The 26980-nt window shown below is 45.6% G+C and overlaps 1 protein-coding gene across 2 annotated transcripts in view; it reads left to right on the forward strand.

The window, feature by feature from the left end:
- Nucleotides 1-26980, forward strand: part of EFCAB6 (EF-hand calcium binding domain 6) — a 221200-nt gene that overhangs the window by 115540 nt on the left and 78680 nt on the right. For both annotated transcript variants that reach the window (XR_006735936.1, XM_045554715.1), the window contains 5 exons: nucleotides 8485-8614; nucleotides 10741-10874; nucleotides 14652-14884; nucleotides 21728-21824; nucleotides 26508-26626. Coding sequence is in view for 1 of the 2 variants with exons in the window: in XM_045554715.1 (XP_045410671.1) it covers nucleotides 8485-8614; nucleotides 10741-10874; nucleotides 14652-14884; nucleotides 21728-21824; nucleotides 26508-26626 (713 nt within the window). In the remaining variant the exon portion in view is untranslated. The remainder of the gene's footprint in view (nucleotides 1-8484; nucleotides 8615-10740; nucleotides 10875-14651; nucleotides 14885-21727; nucleotides 21825-26507; nucleotides 26627-26980) is intronic.

Here is a 26980-nt window from a genome sequence, read left to right on the forward strand (position 1 = left end):
ACAAGCGTGAGCCACCTCCCCGGCCCTCTGCTTCTTAATAACTATGTGCCCTTGGGAAAACCTCTCTGTGTTGAGGCTTCCTTATCCATACATTGGAGAGCATAGTCATAGCTACATCATTGGATTGTTATAAGGATTCAATGAGGTGATATGCATGTATTAGTTTCCTAGGACTATTGTAACAAATTACCACAATCTGGGGAAGCTATCCTGTTGTTTTAAGCAAAACAACAGAATATATTCTGTCATAGTTCTAGAAGCCAGGAGTTTGAAATGAAAGTGTCAGCAGATCCATGCTCCTCTGATGGCCCTAGGGGAGGATGCTTCCTTGCCTCTGCCAGCGTCTAGTGGCTGCTGGCATTCTTGGACATCTTTGATTTGTAGCTGTGTCACTCTAATCTTTGCCTCTGTCTTCACATGGCCTCTTCTATGTCTGTGTCTTCACATCATGTTCCCCTCTCTGTGTATTTCTGTCCAAATTTCCTTCTTGTTATAAGGATACCAGTCATTGGATTAGAGACCCACCTAATCCTGTATGACCTCGTCTTAACTCGCTTACATCTGAAAAGACTCTATTTCCATTAAAGGTTCCGTTCATAGGAACTGGGATTAAGACTACAAGATATCCTTTAGAGGACATAATGCAACCCTCAATAATGTCTAAACCCTTAACATAGTGCCTAGCCCGTGAGGGCAGGGACTTTGCTATTTTGTTCACTATTGTATTCCCACTATCTGTCATATAGGTGCTCAGAAAAATCTGTAGAATATTAATAATTAATAATTTATCAACTTTATTTTCTGCAATACAAATATATTTTCTAAATCTATCATTTGTCTTTTTGTTTTATTATACTTCTATTTTTTGCCATTAAAATATTTTATTTTTATGCAACCAAATACATCTACTTTCCTTCCTTTTGTAAAAAAAATAAATTCTGAGTTTGTAGCATTGGTTAATAAGGTGTCATTCCTCCACCTCCCAGTCTCCTAGACTTTCTTGCAAGGATTTTGTTTGTTTTAATAGACTTTATTTTTTAGAGCAGTTTTAGGTTTACAGCAAAATTTAGTGGAAACTGCAGAGAATTCCCATGTAACCCCTGTCCCCACATGCACAGCCTCCCCCACTATCAACACCCCTCACCAGAGGGTACGTTTGTTACAATCTCTGAACCTACACTGAAATTATTTAATATTATAATTTCTTGTGTATAGAAGAAGTGAAATTTCTGGGTCAAAGAATATTCACATTTAAATGTTTAATGCATATTGCCATATTGCATTTCCAAAGATCCTATCAAATTCATTCCTACCAGCAGTGTTTGGGAGTTCCTAATTTCCAAATGTTTACCAACTTTGGGTATAATAAAGTTTAATATATGCTAATATGCTAGCCAAAATTATATTCATTGTTTTAATTTGCATTTCTTTGATTTTAGTGAGCCTGAACCTATCTTTCCTATTGGTTTCTTGAAAGAATTTTTATTGTTTCTTTTAAAGGGTAGATGCTTAATCCATATGGAATTAATTTTTATTTGTGATGTAAGATGGGGCTCCTCTTCTATATTTTCCCTCTGAATTGAACTATTACCTTTGTCATTTATGAAATTCTCATTACACTAAGGTCTACATCTGAAAATTTCCATTCCACTGATTTATATGTCTATTTCTATATTAATGCAATATGGATTTTTATTTAATATAAATAAAAATTGAGGTCTTTCCTCAATTTTCTTCCTTTTTTGTATGTTCTTGGCTATTCTCAGACCAGGTTTACCATATAAACTTTAAAATCTTTTTATCCATTTACCCTTCAGATGCATTATGGGGATCATAATTGGATGCATATTAAATTTATATATTAAAAATATGTCTGCTTTTAAAGTCAAGAAGAAAGAACGTACAGGAATGCAGAGAAAGAGTGACAGAGAGTTCTGTAATTCCTGGGGAGAATGTGGCAGTGTAGCCTCAGCATTTCCTGTTGCACTTGAGTTTGTCCTGAGCTTTGGGCCTCCAAGTTTGTTTCCACTTGCCCTTTGAACAACAGATCTGATCTCCAGGACTCGAGAACAGCCTCTCTGAAGTAGGCATGGTTTGTCTGCTTTTATCCTCAGTGTTCAAAATATGTTATTGAAATACTGAATTCATTTGCCCATGGAACACGCTAAGATTTTACACATATGTGCAAAAATAAGCTGGGTTCTGGACATGTGCTTCTAAAATTAGACATTCTGGTCGATATACAAGTTATGCCTGGAATTTCCCTTGACATTGAAAGGCTGTCAGATCACCTCATCTTTTATTCTCAGGCTGAGGCTGTCTCATCTCCCAGTTTTTGAAGGTTGCAGTTAGGTTAAGCATTTTGTCATTCTGTGCCATCTAAACACAATTTTAGTCTTGTTAGTTTCTATGGGGATAATATATTTTTACAAAATAAAAACAAACTAAACCAAATCATCGTCATCATCGTCATCATCATGCCTGCAGCAAAAAAGTAAAGAAAAAGTATGTTTTACAGCTGTGTGATTGCTGTCAGCAAACCATCAGTCTGTCTTGAAGGTCCAGAGTTGGGCAGAAGGTTGGAAGAAGGATTGTTTTTGGAAGTGTGATGCAGTTCCATCCACTATGGATTGGATGAAATTATTAATAATTTGAGGACCAGATAGATCTAGCCTATGGATTAGAAATTTCTAGATTTGGGGCAATGCTTGAATTGTGATCATGGCATGTTTCTAGTGGTCATAGCATTGCTCCCAAATTAACAGAATCCCACAGCTTCAGAGCTGGAAAGGACCACCGAGCTCATGTTCCGGCTATTATCCTCTCCCTCCTCGCTCCTGCCTGTCATTCGCTACTCAGTGGATGGCATGCGCTTGCCTGGCCACTCAAGTGAGACTTTCTTTGGTAAGGAGTGTGCTGGGCCTGTGCTCCCACTGTCTGAAATCTGCTATTCAAAGAGCTTGCCCAGGGAAGTGACTGTCCCTTCAGTTTGTCCCCAGAATAAATCTTTGTGGAACAGGCCTAAACCCAACTGCAGCCTGGAGCCAAGCCCAGTCAACCTGTAGCCTGAATCAAACACCCAGCCAAGCCCATCTCACATCAGCCAAACTGCACTTGACCTGCTGGCCTGTTAGTACAAGAATAAATGGTTGTTTTGTTGTAAGCCACAGAATTTCGGGTGGCTCATCATGCAGTTGCTGACTCATAGAGTCCCTATCCCTGTTGTAGAGCTATTCCAAACATGGCAGACGGTCCGCAGGCTGGGTCATTTGGATGGGGAGCAACACGGCTCCCAGTGTGTGGATCCTGTGCAGCAGGAACCACCACTGCCCACTGCCAGAGCCTCGGCTGTGTGTCTTGATTCTGTCGCCAGTGCTGGGTTGTTGTCAGTGGCTCCCAAGCTTCCCTGGGCTGTAACACGCACACCAGAGTTGTTTGAGTGGCTCCTTACTACTCGCATGTGACTTTGAGGCAGGTTCGTGCATCTCCGGGCATCAGGTTCCTCATCTGTAAGTGACGAGGTTGAAGCTGACAGTCTCTGGTCTCTCCCAGTGCTGAGTCTACGAGACAGGGTTGTCCCGTGGGGCCTGCCTGACGCGTGTTCAAGTCTTAACTTTACCTCTTACCAGCTATGTCTTTCTAGAAAACAGGTGGATTACTTAGCCTTCTTAAACTATAGCCTCCTCATTTGTAAAATGGGGTTGGCCATACATTTGTTGAGGCATTGTTGTGAGGTTTAAATAATATACTGTTTGGAGGCGACTTAGTCCCATGTGGCCCCTAGTATATCCTCGGTCAAATGCTCTTTCTCAGTGACCCTTGGGGAGCTTCCATTCATTCTGGGAACCAGGAAGGAGTGTTTACAGCTCAGAAGCTGGCTCTGGCCCCTGGTATCATGCCACTCGTGGTGGGGCTGTGCGCAAGATGTTCACCCTCAGCCGACCTCACCACCAGCAATGTTCTCCCACAAGGGCTATTCATGTGGGATGTTCTGTGTCCTTTGAACATCCATTTCATTCTTTACAGCGTTCCTGTCAGTTAAGATACAAAGAGGAAACCCCAGTCCTTTATCTGCACCATGACTGGCAATAGCATTTTGAGCCAGGAATACTTGTGGCCTATGTATGTGACCATGTCATGTTCGTCTCTCACCTGGGGTTGTTTGGCTTTGCAGGTTCCGTCTTGTTGGGGGCCACGTGGACAGGCAGATGTGTGTGTCTGAAGATTCTAGGAAGCGTTTGCCAAAAGAATTTGAATTTTCTATTCAAGTACAAATTAGATCTATTTTGAAAGTTTCATATTCTTTTCCAGCCATGGTCGTCTTGTCCCTAGTACCTGACTTGCATGTGATCCAATAATCATGATGACTGGAATTCTCAGCTCTTGCCTGCATCCTGGGTGACACGGTTCCATGGTGGCAGGTGGTTCACAGGTGGGGAGACACCTGAGTTTGGTGCCTGTTTCATTTTGTCTGTGAATGTGTGTGTAAAGAAATAGAAATACTATTACTCTATAAAAATAAAACCCATAACTCTCTTTAGTTTTATCACAAAAGAACTTAGACCACATGATTTCCAGGCAGGGAGAATGGCTAAAGAAAAGTCTCCAGATTTTGTGCCCCAGAATCCCACATTCTCCTCAGGGTGTGTCCTTTAAATCTCTCACTTAAGTACAAACATGAATCTTTTCCTTGGTTCCCCTTAACTAACATTTGCCAAAGAGAACATTACTGGTAGGAAGGGAAGAACAATAAAGGAATTGTGGCTGATACAGCACAAACGCAGTGAGATACCCAAGCCAGAAGTCTCTGCGCTGCAGATCGAAGAGCTGGCACAACTTCACAATCCCTATCCTTTGTCCCTTTCCTCCTGGTTCATTGTGTATGTCTCATAGGAAAGTGCCTTTCTGTCCTGCATCACAATTTTCTTGATGTTCTAACTCCTTCCTAGCCAAGGCTGAACGCCTCTTTGCACTCCGTGTGCGTGGACATGGACTTTCTTCATCAGACTCAAGGTTCCTCCAGACAAGACAGTAAGAATCCGGTGCCTGCTGTTCCTTATGTCGATGTCCCTCTTCTTCTCTTTGTTCAGCACTTACTGAGCATCTGCCATGTGCTCTTGGGATATGGAAGTGAACAAGAAGTGCTGGTCGTACCTCTATCCACCAGCAATTTCTTGGGTGCCTGCCATGTGCTGGGCTCTGTACGAGAGACTGTCTATGCTAGAAGTAAACAGACAATTTTTTTGGTCACCCAGGCTAGGGACAACTGGAAAGGCTTTCCCTGAGTTAGTGACACCTGTATCTGAAGGATGTGCTCGTTATAGCAAGTATTACTGGGAGTTCTGCTTCCAATATGGCTAAGTAGGCTTCTACTGGACCCGCCTTCCCACAGGTATCAAGTATAAACACTGGGCAACGTTAAGTAAGTATGTAAATACATAAATAAATAACCAAGTACCCGAAGGCTCTGGAAAATGAAATGAAACAAGGAGATTCCGAAGGGCATCAAATCTTGAAGATGGAAATAGCATGGGTGCGTTCCCATTTTTTACAGCTTTTCACCTGAGTGAAGGTTGAAGTTGGTACCACATAAACAGATAAAACACTGGTAGGAAACTTACAGCCTTTCTGGCCTGAAGAACCAGAAGGAAGAGGCCTGGGCAACTAATGCCACTGGAACGTAAAGAAGGGGGTGGGAGAGGTGGAGGGAGTAGTTTGTCTCTCTGAGCAAGTTTGTTAGGGAAATGCCTTTTAGAAAAGACCAAAGGAAATGACTTGAATGGTTAAACGTTTTTTAAGTCTGTAATTGTTGCAGTCTAGCCTTCTGTTGTATTGTAAATTGCCTCTGAGGGCTGTGATCAATCCAGTTGGTTTGCTGCTGTGTTCATCTTAGAAATGAGAGTGGTGCAAGGGGAGCCTGGAAAGAGGCCTCAGAGACATTGGTATTTGTAGAATGCTCGGTGCCTCTTCTGGGAACTGCACTTGCTGGGTTTTGTGTCCTTTGTGGTGCTCGGCGCCCCTTGGGGACGGCAGGCCTGCAACCGCTGGGCAGGCTGCTTGCGGCATAGCCACGCTCCTGGTGCTTCAGGACCCTCCAGGCTGGGAAACATTTGCCTACAGACATTTTCTTACTATCCATCACATATGTTTTCATGAAAGGACTGAGAAGGAGGAATTTGCGATGAATAATTCATGTGCCATTGTTTTCAAAATATAAAGTTATTTTTCAAAGCAAGCAGCCAATCAGAGGCCCACCATGGCCTCAGTGGTTCTGTGTGGGCCACAGCTTTCTACCTGAACACTAGCACTGTCCCATGCTGGGACAGGTTCTGCAGCAGAGTTGGACTGGGCGCACTGCACCCAGAGTTGGACTGGGTGCAGATGGTGCAGAGCCGTCAGAATTTCTGGTCACGGTCACACACTTTCCGCCCAAGTCCCCAGGCAGACCCTTGGGAAAGCCTTGAAATCCAGCGCTGCCCACCTGCCCCAGCCTCCCTGGGCAACATTGCAATGCCTGCATTCGTCTCCACTGGGCTCCAGCCCTGCACCAAGCCCTGGCAGCTTGCTTACTCTCATGCTCCACGGAGGCAAGCTGGGGCCTGGCCGGACTGACTGGACCAGTAAAAGGTACAACGGGCTACTTTCATGGACAGCAAAGGGAAGAGTAAGCCACAAATGAGCTCCCTGGTCCTCTTCCTATACACCAAAAAGGACGGAAGCCGAACAAAAGGAGCTGGTGACTGCACCAGGAGCTGTGGCATACGCTGTTGCCAAGCACCAAATCCAGACTGCAGCTGACGGGGTGTATCTTCTGCAGCTCTAGTCTGAGGGGACCAGGGCCAAAAGCTCCACACCTTAGCAGAACACGGGCCAGGAGAAACCATCCCGACAGCCTCCCGGGGGAGATAGGAGGCAAGTGGGAGAGGCCTCCTGGCATCTCCTTAGAGGCCCCATCCATCTGTGTTCCACTGAGACCCAACGAGCCTTTGCCTGTTTGGCCCCTTTGGATACGTGGGAGGGCGCCGGGGCTCCATGGCTGCTCTTCCGCTGCTTCTGCTGTGTCATTCCCTACCTGTTTCCACAGCGCTGTGCTTTGTCAGGCCCTGATGACCTTATTCCAACAGCAGAGTTCATCATAGTGGTTAATAATGAGAACTGGGTTTGAACCCCAGGTCTGCCACTTCCTAGGCCTATGACTGAGACAAGTCCCCTAAACTCCCTAAGCCTCAGTTTCCACATCTTTAAAATGGGGTTAGTAAAAGTACCTTTCTCAAGGCTTCTGATAAGGATTAATCGATATCTCAGTAGTGCCTGTAAAGAACTCAGCACAATGCCTGGCACGTAGTAGGCAGTAAATGTTACTACACAGTAACAGTGGTGAAGATGGCAACGTAATACGTCTCACCCTGCCCTCCTGCTCCCTCGCCCATTCCGTCTCTTCACTGTGCAGTGAGCGCAGCTTCGTCCCGCTGTTCCTGCCCTCTGTGACTTACTCTGGCTTCCTACGGGGTCAGTTAGAACCTCCCGACTTATGTTAATGCCAGTCCCGGTGTTCCTCACCCCACGTGCAAATCCAGCTCTCCCAGAAAACCTGTCCTCTGTTCCAGGTGGGGTCAGTCATCCTAGATGTCTTTGGCCCCTAGACTGACACATTTTGAACTGTGGTTGTGTCCTTTTCCGGAAGAAAAGCCATGTTTTCTCATTTGAATTATGAATACCTGGAGAGCAGCAGGGGTGGTGCCTCTGCCTGCCTGCCGCGGCGGCTCACCTCTGAGCAGGTGGCTGTGTCTGGGTCGTTGGCCGAAGCGCACAGTCTGCTCCGTGAACAGTCCAGCCGACCAGCGTCCTCACTTTCTCCTGGGAAGGCGTCACCCCGATGGTTCCCCTTCGATATCTGCGGCGCAGGGAAGCATGTTTTCTCAGGCGCCCCGCCCCCAACACACACAAGTGGAAACGGTAGGGCATGTGTTGGAGGGAAGGGATCGAGAATAACGTCCAGTGGGGGGACTAGCATAGGGAGAGGCAAAAAGGTGTCCACGGATGCCTCCCACCTTTAAAAAAGCACAATAGCTTTCAATTTAAACTGTGGGTCGTAATGAAACTTTAATGACAATGTTAGTTTTTCCTCCCAAACTACCTTGCTTGATTGTGTTTGGGTTTCCTTGAATACATGAGAATATAACTCGTGACACTGAAAGCTACTCTGGTGACAAGTGTGAATTTGGATGTCTTGGCTGCCTGCAAGCTGAGCGCCGTGCTGACCCGGGGCTGGTCCTTTGTGCACTCACTGCTCAGCAAGCACAAGGCGGCCCTGGGGCCCAGGGAACAGCAGGCCCGGCCCCGGCCTCTGGCAGCCGCAGGTAACAATCGTGGACTGGAGCCTAGAGCCCTGATGGGAGCCGGAGCAGGGCAGGAAGGTTTGGCCCGGCGGAGACCTGTAGGACAGCCTAATGCCTCTCTACCGTCACCTCTCTTTTCTGCCAGGTACTGGAAGATACTGGAATGCCCATGGATGATGACCAGTATGCTCTGCTGACGACAAAAATAGGCTTTAAGAAAGAAGGGATGAGTTATCTTGATTTTGCAACAGGATTCGAAGGTGGCAAATGGCCAGGTGTGCATGCCGGGACGCGTCCTGGGTGGTAGCGCGAGTCTTGGTAGCAGTGCCACTAGGCTCTCGGGTGGAAGAAGCATAAGCTAAGATGCTGAGACATGTGTGTTCTGGGACTACAAACAGACATTTTTTGTTTAATTTTATCTGAATGTGTTTCGGCATTTTCTTTTCACTAAGTTAAACAGAACTGTGAGTGCAGAAATTTGCCAGAAAGAGTCTTCTACAAACTCAGAGCACAAATGGTTCATGAACTTTACTCCACAGCCTGTTTCTTCAATCACACCTCATGTCCTTTAAGATTTTCCTCCTAACACAGATGCTGGTTGTCTGTAATTATGTAATACCATGCACCAGCGGGGCAAGTATTGTTCCTTCCTGCTGGCAGATAAGTACGCAGAGATTCTGAAAGACTCAGATCACCCACCAGTGCTCGTTAGGAAACCCATCTCTGTGCTGTGGGGGGCGGCCCTTCACTCTGCTTTCTCACACTCGAAAGACATTTAGACGGACAAACAAGCCCTCAAGAAAAGCTGCAGAAATCACACAAATATGTCTGTAGAATTTCTCTTCTCTTTTGCTGCAAACACCACGCAGGCTGGCCGGGCAGAACTCTGCACTTTGCCATTCTCCCGGCCTGGGTCTGGGAGGTAGCAGGTTCCCGGAAAACTTGGCCGGCTTATCGCCAAGGTCCCCTCAGCCAGACTTTCATTTGCCGACTCCATAGAGAGAGAGGCCTCACACCCCTGAAAAAAGGCAACGCGAGAAGCCGTAGCATTGTGGAACTTTCACACTTTCTCTGGGTATCTGTTTTGACATTTTTGAAGGAAAATAAAGAGAAGGAAAATGAACTCACATGCATTTTAGTGAGGCTTCCAGTGTGCCAGCTGCATCCATTTCTCAGGTGAGGAAATGTTTGCCGAGGTCCCGGGCTGGTGAGTCTGTCGCAGCAGGAGCTCCATTCGGTATCTGGGTATCTGCCAGCGGCTCTCGCCTTCCTGGCTGCCCAGCCCGGTCAACCTCCCCTTGTGACTCTCCCTCTCCCTGCCTGCCTCCTCCCTGCCCCTCTGAGCAGCCTGCTGGTCTCCATCAGTCCCCCAGCAAGGGAGACCAAGGCTCCAGTGGCCCCGTGCCAGAGGTCAGTGGGGGCATGGCAGAGGGGTCAGGCAGTGGGTGGTGATGAGCTCAGGGAGGCTGCTGCAGCCGCCTCTGTGAGGTGGAGTGAGGTCAAAGCCAGGCTCGAGACGGGACCAGAGGATGCCGTGCTGGCGACCATCTGCAGACAAGCCAGTGGGAAAAGCAAGGCTGCCCTTTTATTTTTCTTTTCTTTCAGGGCTAAAGTTAAAATTTTATTTATGACCAGAGTGGCATAAAAATTTGTTTTCCATGCTTCAAAAAGGAAGAATAATGTGTGCAGAGCCACTCTGAAACCAAGTCCCCAATGTGTGGCCTGGCTTTGACACAAGGCCACCCTCGATGATCCCAGGTTTCTAAGTAGAGGCTACGCTTCCTTCCCCAGTTTAGGGGAGGGAGAGAGCATGGGGCTACAGTGAGCCAGCCAGCTCTGGGGTCTGCTGTGCTCTTGGGGGAAGCTGGGGGACATGATGACATGTTAACCTGTGTGTCAACAGAGAATGAGATCCTACTTCTTAGGGTTGTGGGAAAGACCAAGAAATATCTGCAGGCCCCTGTCATGTTGTCTAACACATATGTGGTCAGGAAATACTTGTTGAATTAATGAATATTGAATGAATTACACATTCTGGCCTTTAGGACATGATTCCAAGAAACAAAAAAGAGGCAAGAATTTTTATTCTCTGCCTCTAGGAACTTGGAGATGAACCACAGGAATGACAGAGACACAGGACAAGTAAATGCACCAGGCCGCCAAGTGCAACGCGTGCCGGTAAAGGCTGGCCCCGCAGTCTAGAGAACAGTTCCTCTCGTAATAACAGGAGCATGTCTGAGAAGCTGAAGGGAAAGAAACCGGATCATAACAGAGTTAATGCCATGTTCGATTCTCAGGGTGGTGTGAGACTGTGTAGGATTTCACAGCATTGAGGCAGGAAGAGGTAAAGTGTGGAAGTTCTGTGCTAATGAGAGTCATCTGACTGATGTCATTGTTTCAGATACTCAAAGGAATAGGCCAGAAGCAACCCCACCTCACACTCCAATTTCTTCAAAAAGTCACCTGGACAGCCACTTTATAACTGCTGAAGAATGTCTGAAACTTTTCCCCAAGAGACTGAAGGAGTCATTCCGGGTAAGTTGTGACTGTCTACGGCTTCACTCCTCCAGCCCCACTTGCTCCTGGCCTCGCAGCCCCCCAAGGGTGGAGTCCTGGCGCCCAGTCATTCCCAGTCACCACGGGACACGGAGTGTTTCCTCTGCAGACTCAGTGTTGGTCAGAGAGAGCCGCATGGGGCGGGGGGTGCTTTTTAACTCTGAGACCCCGGATCCCTGAGGGCCTCTCCAAGGCCACTTTGTTGGGAGGTGAAGTAAGGAGACCCTCCTCACTTCTTGGGAGGGTGGGGCCTGGGGAGCAGTGTGACAGCTGAGATACCGTGACCCTAGGATCCATTCATCCACTGCACTCCACTCATTCCTCACCAGACAAGTATCGCCCACTTGCCATATGCTGGACTCTGTGCTAAATGCGGGGGGATGGAAGACACCAGCCCTGCCAGGGGGCCCAGTCTAATCCAAGACACAGATGGTAAGCAGACAATTCAGGTACATCGTGATTGGCTGTTGTAGAAGGAACTGAAGTGTGCTATGGGGGCACAGGAAAAAGACCCCCTTAAGGAGGACTTCCTGGAGGAGGGGGCCCTGCACTGGCCTTGCAGGATGGTCTCATCAATATGCAGCTTCGATCAGAGCACGCCATTGCTCTTAGGATAAGCCCTGCTCCCAGGGCCCCGGGGCTCTGCTCAGCCCAGGCCTCCTCCAGCTGCAGCTTGACCCCTCCTCCTGCCACATTGCAGGCAACGCTCTTTACTGCCTCCATGCTTTTGCACATTCTGTTCCTTTGCCTGGATTGCTGCTCCCCTTCGACCAGCGAACTCCCGCCCAAGCTTCTGTTCTTCTTGAGCCCTTCAGATCAGCCAGGGGAGGTCCACGCTGGTACATTCCCTGGCACCTGCGTGTCCCTCACTGCACCCAGCCGGCGTGCCATTGTGATTAAACAGTGAGCCCGAGTCATTTCTGCACCATTTGCTGCAATACTCCACGTGGCTGCCACAGTGCCTACCACACCGCAGGTGATCGATATGTGTTTGCTGAGTGAATAGGATGCCACGCTACTTGCCAGGCACTGCACTGGAAGGCTTATGCACCTGGCCTCATTTATTTTGACACCAACAACTACCCTGTCAAGTGGGTTTAGTGTTCCCATTCTATAGCTGGAAAAACTGAGGGTCAAGGATGGGAGAAACCTTCCCCAAGCCACACATCTCATGAATGTCAGAGTCAGGGACTGAAATAACATCTGCTTGATCCCAAAGCCTGTGAACTACCTAATAAAATTAGGATTCTTCATCCAGAGACATTAAGGACTGAGATTTGGGCAATGATTAAAGTTTATAAACTTGTGAGGATTATAAATATGGGGTCCCACGACATTGGGATTGTCCCTCTGGTCCTGTAGTTAGGGCTGCTCTCACGCCTGTGTTCCTGCATTTATTGCACTGAATTGCTACTATTTGCTTCTTGTCTTTCCTTTCCCAATAGACTGTGAGAACCTTGTTGTTGGGGACCATGTTTGAGTTATCGCAATATCCCTGTGTCCAGCAGAGTGCCTGGTGCCTAGGAAATGCTTGTTGCCCCCTTCATACCCAGCACCGTCATCCCACAGATGTTTACCGAGCACGGCTCTTGGGGCCGGGCTATAGCAAGGAGCAGAGCAGAGCCAGGGCTCACGCTCACGTTCTGGAGGAGGAGTGCGCCGTGGACACTCAAGTCGAATCTCTGATGTGTCTGGTGGTGCCACGTGCTGAAAAGAAAAATAAAGCAGCGTGGGAAGCCAGGGACCCATCAGGGCTGGTCCTGTTATACAGGGGTCAGGAAACGCCTCTCTGGAGAGGTGACATTCAGGCAGAGGTGTGAAGAGTGAGCCCTGCAGGCACTGGGGGAGAGCTCCCCGAGATGCCCTGAGGCCCGGCATGTTGAAAGAATGGCTGGGGAGGGGGCAAGTGGGATGGGGACAGACAGGCTTTTGGCCACGCAGGACTTGGGCTTGGACTCGGAGAGAGACGGAGAGCCCGGGGTGGGGCAGAGGAGCAGCATGAGCGACTCGCTGTCGGGAACTGCACTGGGCCAACTGTGTTGAGAATGGATGATGGAGACAAGGGTGGCCACTGGAAGCCTGTTAGGAGGTTCCTGCAGGAATTCAGAGGCCTTGGGTCAGGTAGAGTCCGAGGGACTGGGAGAAGTCCGATTCTGACATGCTCCAAATGGAGAACCAAGGGGCATGTGGGCAGGCGGATGCGGGGCGGGAGGAAGGGAGGATTCCGGAGGCTCTAAGGATTGTGGTCTGAGCAACTGGGAAGAAAGCTGCCACATACTGGGACAGGAAGACCCAAGAGGAGCAAATTGGGGCAGGGGTTGGGGTCAGCAGTGTGATTTTGGCCATGTTCCGTTTGACGTCTAAGTGGAAATGCCCCCGACTGCTGGAGGTGAGTCTGGGCAGGCATGAGGGCCTGGAGCTGGCGGGGTAGCAGGAGTCACTGGCGAGCACATGGGCCTGCAGCCCCGGAAGGCCCCTAAGGCGGGTCCTGACAAGAAGAGGCCACCAGCGGGTCAGAGTCTGCCCAGGCAGCATCTGTTACATTGATTTCCATGGCATTTAGCACGGTGATTGCATATATTAGGTGCTGAATAATATGGGGTGAATTAATCAATGAGTGAATACAGACAGATCTTTCCACAAAATGCCCAAACATTTTAATTAGACACTTGAGTCATAGCAGGTCTTCCTTTATATTGTAAATAACCCCTTTTGGAGGAAGCTGCCACATGAAGGTACAAGTATGATGCCTCCAAAATAGACAGGTAAGCTCGTTGGGAAGGGCTGCATCAGGTGCTGACGGGCAAGAGAGTTGGGGCCAAATTGGCAGAAGCACATGCCGAAAACACAGGCCTGGGCCCAGACAGAGCCTTGCACATGCGGTGTGACCGTAGGCAATAGCAATAGTGACAAACAGCATTTTGGAGCTCTCACATGGCAAGTGCTTTGCATACATTAGCATATTCACTCCTCACAACTACCCAAGGAAGTAGGGACTGTTATAATCCCCATTTCACAGATAAGAAAACAGAAGCATGGCAAGGTTAATATCTCACTCAAGGTCACACCAGTAAGTGGCAGAGCTGAGGTCTGCAACTAAGCAACCTGCCTCAAGTGTACTAGTGCACATGCAGCAGGGCCTCTAAATCACATGATCCCCAGGAACCCAGAACCTGTGTTTCCTCCTCTGCAAAATGGCAATCACTGTATTCTCCAGACAGTGCAGTGGGCTGAGCAGAGTGCTTCAAACATGGCTGATCTCAGGTCCTAGATATGGCTGGTCTCTATCACAGTTATCACAGACAGGGCTGGTCTTCAGGTGGCTCCTCGGCATGAAATTCAGTACCGTATTTGTTTTCCAATAGACAGAAATGGCCAAACATTATGAAAGTTACGCAAAAATATTGCAAGCAAGATTTTCATATGATCCAGAAATCTCCAGCACTTTCTTTTTCTTCCTTCCAGTACTAAGGTTTCCCAGAAACTGAGAGTGTGGAAGGGAAGGAAACGCCTGTTTTCTTCCTTTCCCTTAACTCTTTGCATTAAAAGAAGGAGTCGGAGAGCGTAGTTTATAATTTCTTGGGAGAAGCAAAACATGGCAGGGGTGTTCTGTGCAGGTCTCCCCAAGTAGCAGCCGAGACACAGCCAGGCCGCCCCCTCCTCACCGTGGAGATGAGTCCGCACATGTAGCGTTACCCGTGTGGCATCATCCCGGGATGAGAAGGGAGTGCTTTGACACGTGCATTTTGTTTTCAGGACTGCTACTCAGCCTTCTTTAAAACAGACACTGACAGGGATGGCATAATCAACATGCAGGACCTTCAGAGACTGCTGCTGCTCTTGTTGCTCAACCTCAGAGATGAAGAATTTGAGCGTTTCCTTGGGCTTCTCGGTTTGAGACTTAGTGTCACTTTAAATTTTCGGGAATTTCGGAATTTGTGTGAAAAGAGACCAATCAGTACAGATGATGCACCTCAAAGACTCATTAGGTAAGAATGCAGCTCGGTGTCTTTCATAAACATTGGCCTTTGCCACCATAAAGCTCACCATTTCTATTGTGTCCGCAAAGGATACAAAGAGTGGAGTGATTATTCTTTCCTTTTCTTAGTTCAAGGAAAGTCATACCAGGAATGTGCATTCAGTGTAGAGCAATCAGAAAATACAACCCTTGTCTCACACCTGTGAGCATTATTTTTTTATATTTCACTGGGTTCCAGTCTCTTTTCTATGCACATAAATACATACATGTACTTATTTTTTCTGTTTATTAATCTGGGGCCAAATGCATATGCCTTTTGCTCAGCCTTTCCAAAGCCAAGCTTGAGAGACCTTTGAGCACACTCTGCTCTGCCAAGGCTCGGCCCTGGCACAGGGCCCACTGCAGGGCCAGGCAGAGGGCTGTGCATGCACTTGGTCAGGCAAGTCCTTGCCAAGTGGACACATGAACTTTCTTCAGGAACTGCTGCTTCCTACCTCCTTGTCACTTCCAAGTGTTCATCTAGGTGAGAGGTGTGAATTTGGGGAACCGCAGACCATCTTTATGGTAATTGACAGGAACTGAGAAGTTGTCTGTGCCAGCTGCCTCAGGAGACTCAGGGACCCCCTTCCAGTCCCTCCCTGGGCCGTGCTGCCCCGGCCCCTGCCCAGCCCCACTCACAGTGAGGAGGAGGATCTCAGCTTCCAGTCAGAAAGAGTGGACACTCCTTGGAGGCATAATAGGGTCCACCGTCCAGGGAGCCTGTGGCCTTGGGGCCACTTGTGGCCCTTTGCCTGAATCCAAATTTTACAGAAGAAATCCTTTTAATGAAAGGAGTCACTCCAATGCGTCCCAGTTGGCTCCCTGCTGAGATCTGTTGAGTGGCGACATGCATGAATGAAGTAGCCAGTCGGCCCCTCCTCGGCAGTTCTTGTAATGTTAGTATTTCTGAACTGTTGTCATCTGTTGTGCTAATCCAGGGTGTGTTTTCTGATATGATGGTACCGCATGGTAGTAATATTCGCTGTGATGTTTTGTCCTTGAGGCATGCATGGCCCCTAGAGGCTCCAGACAAGTGTCCCTTTCTACCAGGGCAGCTCCCCTGGAGAGTAAAGCCCCCAGAATCCACGGCCACTGTGCCAGACTGTTGTGACACTTGGCTAGGCTGCAGAAGGCCCTCTGAAGTTGCACTTTAATTTTTTTCCCTTATAGTCATAGGTTTTATTTTGCCTATCCAAAAAAAAAAAAAGGCAAAAAAAAGCAAGCAAGAAAATGACTATAGACTCTTCCTAAGCAAAATGATCATATAACATTTGAACACCTGCTTCCAATCACTCAGGTTCTGAGGAGCTTTCATATGAGACTTGATGGCTTAACATTAAAACAAAACAAAATCCCGCCCAAAGAATTTTCTGGAGAATGTATGCAGAATGAACGTGGACAATTTCAACCACAAACTTCAATGTTCTCAACCTAATCATATTTATTTATGGATTCGTCATGTATTTACTAAGGTCTGCTGTGTGCTGGGTGCCGTCCCAGGACTAGGCGGTGCAAAGATGAGTAAGACTTAGATGCTCCCTTTAAGGAGCTCATGGTCGAACGTGAGGAACAAAAGTAAAGAGCTACACTGAAAGAGAAGATGATGGAAGTGCCACACGGACACAGAGAGGGCAGAGCTGAAGCCTGTTGAGGTGCTCAGGAAAACTGAGGATATTTGAGCTGAATCTTGGAGTTTGAGTAGGAGTTTGCCAGGTGCAGCCTAGAGGAAAGGTCACTCAAGGCCAGGGAACAGCATTTGCAAAATCACAGAGGTGGGAGTGTTGAGCACATTTGGGAAATGGGGAGAGGGTGTGTGGAGGGGCGGCCTGCATGGGGGGCAGGGTGTGGCAGGGGAGAAGGCCAGGAGGGCAGGAGGGCAAGCTGTGAAGGAGCCCCCGTGCCAGGATGAGGAGTCATCCTTTGTTGGTGGGCAGGGAAGGCTTGTAAGCTGTGGAGTGAAGGACTCACACTGAGTTTTAGGAAGATCCTCCAGCAGCCCCAAAAGGGAGGGTGGACATGAAGGAGGATCAGCTGCACCCTGGGGCCTGGCTTGGCCTCCCGGGGCCTGGTGGAGAGACAGCTCTGAGACCCAAACCAAGGCACTGCTTCTGAAAACTGAGTCCTCCATGGCCAGGCCCCACGCTGTGCTTCCTAAAGACGTGTCCTTTAACACCCCAACAACCCTGCAAGAAAGCATTCCTACCTAGCTTCACAGATGAAACAACTGGGGCTCAGGGAAAAGTTAGTGACACATCCATAGGACATAGGTGATGGGGGCAGGGCAGGGATTTGAGCCCTAGGAGCAGGTCTGCTGGAGACAGATTGTCTTAGTCTTCTTTCCTTGAGAATATCTTTATTTTTCCTTCATTCCTAAAAAGATAATTTTGCTGGATATAGAATTTAGGTTTGACAATTCTTTTGTTCCAGCACTTCAAAAATATTGTTCCACTGTCTTCTGGCCTCCATGGTTTATGGTAAGAAGTATGGAAGTACTCAAATATTGTTTCCCTATTTGTAATGTGTCATTTTTCTCAGGCTGCTTTCAAGATTTTTTCTTTATCTTTGGTTTTCAGCACATTAGGTACGATGTGTCTGAGCATGTGGTTTTTGTTTTGTTTTGCTTTGTGTTTTTAGTTTATCCCTTTTGGAGTTTACTGAGCTTCTTGAATCTGTATATTTATGTTCACCAAATGTGGGGAGTTTTCAGCTATTATTTCTTAGGGTATTTTTTTCTATACCAATCTTTTGCTTCTTTTGGTACCTCAATGACATGAAGCTTAGATCTTCTGATTTTGTATAACAGGTCTCCGAGGCGATGTTATTTTTATTTTCTCTGTTGTTAAGACTGAATTATTTCTCTTCATTTATTTTCAGGTTTGTTGACTCCTCTGTTATCTCCATTCTGCCATTGAGCCAATCCAGTAAAATTTTTATTTCTTTTAAAAATTTTTTTGTATTTTTAATTGATAAATCATAGTTATATGTATTTTGGGGGTACATGTGATATTTTTATCAAATGATCACATCAGGATAATTGGGATATCGACTACCTTAAACATTTATCTTTTCTTTGTGTTGAGAGCATTACAATTTATATCTTCTAGCTATAATTTATTTATACAATAAATTATTAGCTATCATTTCCCTGCATACTGTCGAACACTGGAATTTATTCCTTCTACCTAACTTCATTTTTGTGTCCATTAACCAAGTGCTCTTAGCTGGCTCTCCTGCCTGTGCCCACTTTCCTTCCCATCATCTGGTAACCACCATTGACTCATTACCTCCACGAGATCCACTCTTTTGGCTCCTACATGTTAGTGAGAACATGTGATATTTGTCTTTCTGTGCCTGGCTTATCTCACTTAACATAATGTTTTCTGGTTCCATTCGTGTTGCTTCCAATGATAGGGTTTTATTCGTTTTTATGGCTGAATAATAGTCCATTGTGTATAGACCACATTTTCTTTATCCATTCATCCATTGATGGACACTTAGTTTGATTCCGTATGCTGGCTATTGTGAATAGTGCTGCAGTGCAAGTATCTCTTTGACATACTGACTTCTTTTCTGTTGGATATGTAGCAGCAGTGGGATTGCTGGATTACATGAGAGTTCTATTTTCGTTTTTTGAGGAACCTCTGTACTGTTTTCCATAGTGGCCATGCTACTTCATATTCCCACCAGCAGTGCAGGAGTTTCCACTTCCTCTGCACCCTTGCCAGCATTTGCTCTTCTAACTGGGGTGAAATGGTACCTCGCTATGTATTTCCCTGATGATTAGTGATGTTGACTACTTTTTCATATACTCGTTGGCCAAAAATTTCATTTCAATTATTGTATTTTGACGTTTCCACTTGGTTATTTTCTTGTTCTTTTTTTTTCTTTCTTCTCCTCCCCCTCCTCCTCCTTCTTCTTCTTCTTCATCTTATTCTTCTTCATCTTATTCCTCTTCCTCTTTTTCTTCTTCCTTTTTAGTTTCTATTTCTTTTCTCAGAACTTCTGTGTTTCCATTCATCTCAAGGATGTTTGCTCTTACTTCATGAATATAATAGCTGCTTTAAAATGTGATAATTTCAACATCTGGTTAATCTTAGGGTTGGTGTCTGTTGTCTTTTACCTTGATAATTATTGAGATTTTCCTGTTTTCCTGGCTCTTTGTGTAATTTTAGATTGTATCCTGGACATCTTAAATATTTTATTATGGCACTCTGGTCCTGTTAAAATCCTCTGCAGTGTGTTGGTTTATTTTTTTGTTTAGCAGGCAGTCAACCCAATTAGTTTCACACAACTCCTGACCTGCTTTCTGTGGTTTCAGTGTTAGTTTAGTTTTCAAAGTCATTGCAGCATTCTTCAGGGAAGCCCGTGTATGCCCCACGCAGGGGCCAGTCTGACTACACAGTGGTCAAGTTCTCAAAGCCACTGCCATGCTGCTGTGGGTGAGTTCCACGCAGGCTCACGGCAGAGCTGAACGTGGAACTTCCTGCACGGATGTCGGGGATTCCTTCTTCCAGCTCTCTCTTCTCTGTGATTTTCCCCCACACTCTCCATCCCTCAGGGGCTACTTTGTTTGATCTCCTGGCTAGAAAATCTTAAGTTTTAGCCTATAGTACTGCTGTGCACTTCTCACAACTGGGCCCACCCCCAGGGTAACATGATGAGAGAAAAAAGAGAAAAAAACTCAGGGAGTCCCCCAGCATTCTTTGAGTCACAAGGGCCCCTTTTCCTTATCCTCTGGTCAAAAAGAAGAATTTCAGAGTTTAGGGACCTGTTTGACCACTGCTGTTGTTGGCACCACTACAAAAGTGCAGTCTCAGAACTGAGTTTGCCTCAGATCAGGACTAGGAGAATAAAAAGAAACAAAAAAGGGGGTTTTGTACCTCAAGGGCCCTCTTTCCTGGTTTCTTGGTCAGGAAGACAGGCTTGCTTTCAGAGCCATTTCTGCCCACATCTGCTGCTGTAGTTCCAGAATTAGGACCGCCCTTAAGTCTAATCTGGGAATATGGAATGAAAACCCCGTGAAACTCACAACCATGTATTTCTTCAAGGTTTGATTTCCCTCTCTGCCAGCCTCTTATTATTTATTTTTTAGTGTCCACAGAGAGTTACTTTCTATATTCTGTGCAGGATTTTTGGTTGTCGTAAGAGGGAGAAAAAGGGTGAAGTCTGTCTGCTCGTCTTAACTGGGACCAGAAGCACATCCCAGGACTCTTGCACGGCCTGGAGTGTGTCCCCAGGGTCTTCCCACACTGCCACAGAGCAGCTCCCTGGCCTTCTGCTGAAGTGTCCCCTCTCCACATCATTCTTGGTCACATGCAGTATCTAAAGTTATCTGATTCGCTTAATTTTCCATGTGTTTGTTCTAAGTCCCCCTCATCACAGTGTAAGCTCTTTGAGGACGTGGGCTCTGTCCACATTGTTGCTTGCTGTGTTTGCAGGACCTAGAGCAGCACGTAGGGACTGTTCCTGTGTTTTTGTGACTGATAAGACTAGCTGATAGGAAGGCTGGATCTGACTGATTGTCAAGGTCTAATGAACCAGGCAACAGGAGAGCAAGTACCCACTGGAAAACCTCCTGATCTCTCGAGAGGGTCAAGTATGTAAAATGAGAAAGGGAAGAAATGGATGGAAAATCAGTAGGACTCTCTGGTTTGAGCACAGGTAACTAAGGAAATAATCAAGCTTTATGACCTAGAAAAGAAATCGGGTTGTGGGGACCGGGGGGCTGTTTGGATATGTGTTTGGATAGCAACTCTGCTGAGATGGCACATGCCCCTCGGGGGCTCTGTGATAGCACCTTTGGGGAGGTCCAGGTGAGTGCCTGGGTGCAGGTGGGGTCTAGGAGGAGTCTAAAGATGAAGGCAGGAAAATATACCTCATTCGGACTTGCAGTCCTTTTAATCAAAAGTTGTAAAAATGCAGCATAATGAACTTTCCAAATCCTTTGTTGGTGAAGTCACGGTAGGGAATGGGGCTGGCTGAGCTGTGGCTGCCTTTCCACCCTGGAAGTTCCATGGTTCTGTGGGGTCCGGTAGGCAGTTGGAGAGAGATGGCGAAGAAAGGCAGGTGATGCCGATTTCTGGTCAGCAGCCTCGCACTTGTAGCTGGGGACATGAGAAGGGATGACCTCTCAGAGGAGACGGGGAGGCAGGGAGAGGCCAAGGGCAGTGGAGGAGACTCTACAGATTTCCATGCTTGCCTGGTGTGTTCTCAGGCGTGAGAAGATCCGGGGTGCCTGCTTCCTTCTGCCAGGTCTCGCCTGTGCTGCCTGCAGCCTGGCCGGGGACTGCAAGCACAGGGGCTTTTTATAAGTGTCTTCAGTGTCCATCCTGCGAGTGAATATGACAGAATTTTGACCATCTTTAAACCCTACAAGCCTAACCTTGGACAATTAGCTGAGACTGAGAAGTCTGGAAACCATATCCCCCAGTGCCTCAGCTCTTTGCTTTCGTCTGTGCTCCATCTTACAAATTCAGACAAAAGTTTTTAGTTGTTTTCTTCCTAAGACACTTAATGTTATATTGTGTTTTTCCCCCTCTGAGAATAAATGAGCCCTGTTTGTTTTGTTTGCTGAAAAAAAAAGTTGAATAGCATTTATCTGAAAATAAACAAGGACTTACAAAATTTAAGAAGACTTCCCTAACATGCAGCTGGGGAAATAAGACTGTATTTTAAGAATTAAGTTAGACCAGATGTGGAACAACAGACTTTAATGGTATCTTTGAAACAAACAGGGGATAGGGGAACCCCTTGGGAGATTAATGAGCCCATTAAATTTAAACATAGTTATTTATTATTTTTTTTTTCTTTTAAGACCAAAACAGAAGGTCGCAGATTCGGAACTGGCTTGTGAACAGGCTCATCAGTATCTTGTTACCAAAGCGAAAAACAGATGGTCAGACTTGTCTAAGGTAAGAAAGTGATTATTTCCTTAAAAGGAAAGAAAATCTATTTCAGTGTTTCAAGATCACTGGGATGATCAAGCTATTTAGACCCAGCTGCCGAGATGGGAAAAACTCTGTATACCCAACCTGGTGACTCCTTTTATTCCCAAAAGACTTTTTCAGACTAAATTCTCTCATTCAAGGTCAACTGATGTTTAGAAAGATATGTAATTGTTGGAGTTAGGGATAGAAATTCCTGGCATTATTTCAGGCTTGATGTGAATTAAAAATTTAAATGAAACATGTTAAGATGCTGTCATACTTACTTTTACATGATATAAACATGCATTTTAAAGAGCTATTTCCCCTTGTCTTGCCAAAATTATAGAAGCACATTTATCAGCTGGTACCCTGCATGTGCAGTCATGTAAATTGTGATTATGGTGTTGAGATGGGGATGTATAATCTGACAGTGACAATGACAGCTATACCTGTAGGATAATAGAACTGAACGTGCAAAACTGGGTTTGTCCAAAAATCTAGGATGGGATATAGGATCACCATTTTATAATGCAACAAGGACACAGTAACTTTCCTCTAAGGAGCATTTTTAATATTGCATTATGCGAGTATTTTCATATTATTTTGAAGAATGTCTCTGCTTCATTTCATTTGGTTGTTTTCTTTGTATGTTTGCTCTTCCTTGGCCTGTGCCCAAAGTGAAGTTCTGTCTTTTAAGTCCTGGCACTGCCTCTGCAGCCCTCTGTCCTCCATAGAGTGGACTGTCTGTACTGGCCCAGCCTGGCCAGTCACACAGACCAAAGCTCTGTGAGGCCCACTGAGGCAGGGCCCACCTTTCAGAGCAGCCCTATGGGCAGAGGAGTGCAGGGCAGGGTCTGGCTTGAAACTACAGCTGACACAGGGCACATCAGCTGGGGAGAGAGCAGGACGTGGGTTTGGCACCATCCCCTGCTCCCTCTCCACCAGCTTCTCTTTAACCTTCTTCAGCTCACTGGGGTCTGACCTAGGAAAGACAAGGGCCCCTTGCTCCCCAGTGGCCTCTCCTCTCAGCTGGGCCTGGGCTCTGCCTCTCCTTGTCCACACTCCCCGCTGCTCTTCTCCTGGCCTCTCTCTCCTCCCCTCCCTGCAGCCCACCCTCTAAGGCAACCAGACCAGCCTCCCAGCCCCCACCTGCCGATGCTGCTCTCCACGGACCCCAGGACCCTTCCCAGCTGTGTCTTTCCCTGCTTTGCTTTATTCAGCATGTCGACTGTGCACCAGTCGTATGCTGGGATCTGGGGTAACCAAGGCCAGTCTGATCCCTGCTTCCTGGAGCTCAGAGACCAAGGGAGGTGACAGTCAACAAGCAACAAAACAGATTATTAACAAGGCAGATCAGTGCTGTGAAAAAAATAATAATAAACAGGCTATAGGAGAGTGACAAGTGGGCTATGGAGGTCTTTATTTCTGCCATCTGCCATATCTTGTTAGATTTACATCTAAGTATTTCATTTTTGGTGGTGCTAATGTAAATGGTATTGTATTTTTAATTTCAAATTCCACTTGTTTGTTGCTGGTATATAGAAAAGTGATTGACTTTCGTGTACTAATCTTGGTATAATTCCTTATCAATTCCAGGAGGTTTTTTGTTGTTAATTCTTTTGCATTTTCTACATAAACAGTCATGTCATCTGTGAATAAAAACAGTTTTATTTCTTCCTTCCTAATCAGTATACCTTTTATTTCCTTGTGTTGTCTTAATGCATTAGCTAGGACTTCCAGCACAATGTTGAAAAAGTGGTGAGAGGAACATCCCTGCCTTGTTCCTGACCTTAGCAGGAAATCTTCTAGTTTCTCATCATTAAGTGTGATGTTAGCTATAGGTTTTTTGAAGATATCATTTATCAAGTTGAAGAAGTTCTCTATTTACTGAGAGTTGTCATGAATAGGTATTGAATTTTGTCAAATGTTTTTTATGCATCTATTGATGTGATCATGTGGTTTTTCTTCTTGTCTCTGTTGTTGTGATGTATTACATTAACTGATTTTCAAGTGTTGAACCAGCTTTGTATACCTGGGAAAAATCCTACTTGGTCATGGCATATAATGCCTTTTATATATCGTGGGATTCAATTTGCTAATATTTTGTTGAGGACTTTTGCATCTATGTACATGAGAGATATTGGTCTGCGATTTTGTTTACTAGTAATGTCTTTGTCTGGTTTGGTGCTGGGGTCATACTGGTCTAGAGAATGAGGTAGGCGGGTTGCCTCAGCTTCTGTCTTCCTGCCGTGGGTCCTGCTCACGGGGGTCTGCTCTGGTAAATTGTGTTCGCCTGTCTCTCTCTCTCCGGGGCAGTGGTTTGCCATGTAACCTCACCTCTCTTACGATCTGAGAAGAGTTGTTGAGTTTTCAGTGTGTTAGGATTTTGACTTGTTGGGACAGAATGGTGACTCCCAAGTGTTTACTTGCCAGGCCTGCTGCATGTTTTCAAAGGGACTTTGAAATCCTGCAGACTAAACTTTTTAAAGCTTAAATTATTTTTTAAATTGTGAATATATAAAATGTACATGTATATTTTAAATAAATTTAAAGTAGTCACCATGTAACCACCATCCAGATGAAGGAAATGAATATTGTCACTATCTTAGAGCAGGAGGTGGCACACCTTTTCCATAAAGGGCCAGCCAGTAAATATTTTTGGCTTTGCGGGCCTAAAGGCTTCTGTCACAATTACTCAACCCTACCGTTGAAAGAGTTGGTGCTATCAGACCCAATTTTTTCCATTCTAGTGGCTGTGTAATAGTATCTCATTGCAGCTTTAATTAGCATGTTGTTGATTATTAAATGAGATTGAGTATCTTTTCATTTGTTTATTCATTAGACAGGTTTCCTTTTTTGTGAAGTGCTTGCTTGAGACTTTTCACAGTTTTCAGACTGGGTTGTTGGCCTTTTTTTCATTGGCCATTAGAAACTCTGCTGTGGTCACAGTGTGCACTGCTCTGTGGGTCCTGCTCTTTTGTAAGTAATATGTGATGCAAATATCCTCTCCCAGTTTGTATTCTGTGTTCTTGCCCTCTTTATATAGTGTCTTCTGAAAAATATAAGTTATTTTTAGCAGTCAAATTTATTAACATTTCTCTATTGGTCTTATTTAATAAATTCTGTCCCACCTTGAAGTCTTGAAAATATTCTCCCACATTCTCTTATAGGAGCTGTACAGTTTCAACTTTGACATTCAGGTCTTGAAATCTGGACTGGCTGTTTCCCGTGTGCTGTGAGGCAGGGACCGGTTTCATTTCTTCCATACAGAGGTCCAGTTGTCCTAGCACCAGTCACTGTGACTGCCCCCAGGGACCTGCAGCATCACCACTGTCCTATCTCACAGCCCATAGGTGATTCTGGGCTCCTCATTGTGTTCCAATGGTCAGCTCATCTGTCCTGGCACTTACACCACATCTTCGTAGTCACTGTACCATAGTGATACTCATACATCTCAATTAGCTGGTTGGCAACTCCATCTTGTTATTCAAAAGTTTTAAATCTGTTTGTCACATTCCACAAAGGAAAAAAAAAAACCTGTCACAATGTTTGTTTGGAGAGAAATGACATCTTTACTATTTGAGTCTTCTAATTCATGAACATAGTATATCCCCATTTATTTTTATCTTCTTTACTATCTTTCAATAAAGTTTTGTACTTTTCTGTATAGAGGTATTTCTTACATATCATTTATAGATTTATTCCTAGGACTTTCTGTTTTTGATGCTACTGTAAATGTTATCTTTTAAAAACTTCATTTTCTATGTCTGATATATAAAAGTGTAATTGATTTTGCCTGTTGATATAGAATCCAGCCTTTTGCTAAATTCACCTCTTACAATAATTTATTTGTAGATTCTTTGTATTACTATGTATATAATCACGTCATCTGTAAATAATGACAATTGTATTTCTTCCTGTCCTATTGTTATACCTTCTATTCCTTTTACCTGTTTAAAGTGGCTGAGGCCTCCAGTACAATGTTGAATACAGGGTGTTAGAGATATTCTTATCTTGTTCCTGATCTTACGGGAAGTGTTCTTTCACCAGGAAGCATAATGCTTGTGGAGGATTCTGTAGATGAACCCTTATGTCTACCTCACGGTGTTGTTATGAAGAGGGTTAAATGAAGTGGTGCTTGGAAACAGTTTAAGACAGTGTTGAGCACTGTATGTATCAGCTGTTACTCTCATCTGTCGTCCTCTTAAATGCCTGACAAATCCCCAGGTACCTTTCGCACCCTTCAAGGACATAAAAATGGTGCCGTATCATCTTGTCATAATAGTTGGAGCCTGATGTCCCTCATTTCCCCTCTTACAGCCAGAGGACCAAACCATCACTGAGATCATAATCCTGAATTTCATATCTCAGAGGCTTGGAAATTATTTCTAATAGTTTGTGAACCCAAGTTATTGGTCAGAAGAATCTATGTCTCACTCATTTACCCAGAAACAACCCCCTTTTAATATATAACACTTGTTCCTATTTTGCTCTGTCACCTTCTTTCAGGAACAATGAGGATATCTAGCACTTAGATAAAATGGTAATCAAGTAGGTGGATGGGGAGAGAAATGCCTAGGATTGTTCCAGACATTGACTATGGGAAATCTTTTATGCTATTGTAAATACATTTTATATGTCACTAAATACCATTTTCTAATATTGTAGAATTTTATAGAAACTGATAATGAGGGCAATGGCATTCTTCGACGACGGGATGTAAAGAACGCTCTGTACGGTTTTGATATTCCCCTCACACCGAGAGAATTTGAAAAGCTTTGGACAAGGTAAGTGGATGTGAAGACTGGCTGTTTTCCCTTATGATGGTCTGGGGTCGCTTGCTGCAGCAAACTCAGCACAAATCTTTCGTAACTTCAGGATATGGTGACGGTGTATCTGTCCTGCGTCCTGTGTCCTTGTTCCTCATTCCGTGTTGCTCATAGAAAGCAGCCTTGGTGGACGGGCTGGTCCGCAGGAACGTGGAGAGCCAGGGTTAACACTCATCGTCAATACTGGCCTGGAGAGGTCTGCACTTCCGAGGACCTGGGAGCTCAAGCCCATGCTTGAACTGTTTTAGAGAAATAAGTCACTCTGCGAAGATTTAACTCAGTACAACACATGCAGCAGACAGATATGCAGTG

This window comes from Lemur catta, chromosome 6 (assembly GCF_020740605.2).
Source record: "Lemur catta isolate mLemCat1 chromosome 6, mLemCat1.pri, whole genome shotgun sequence".
NCBI classification, from domain to species: domain Eukaryota; kingdom Metazoa; phylum Chordata; class Mammalia; order Primates; family Lemuridae; genus Lemur; species Lemur catta.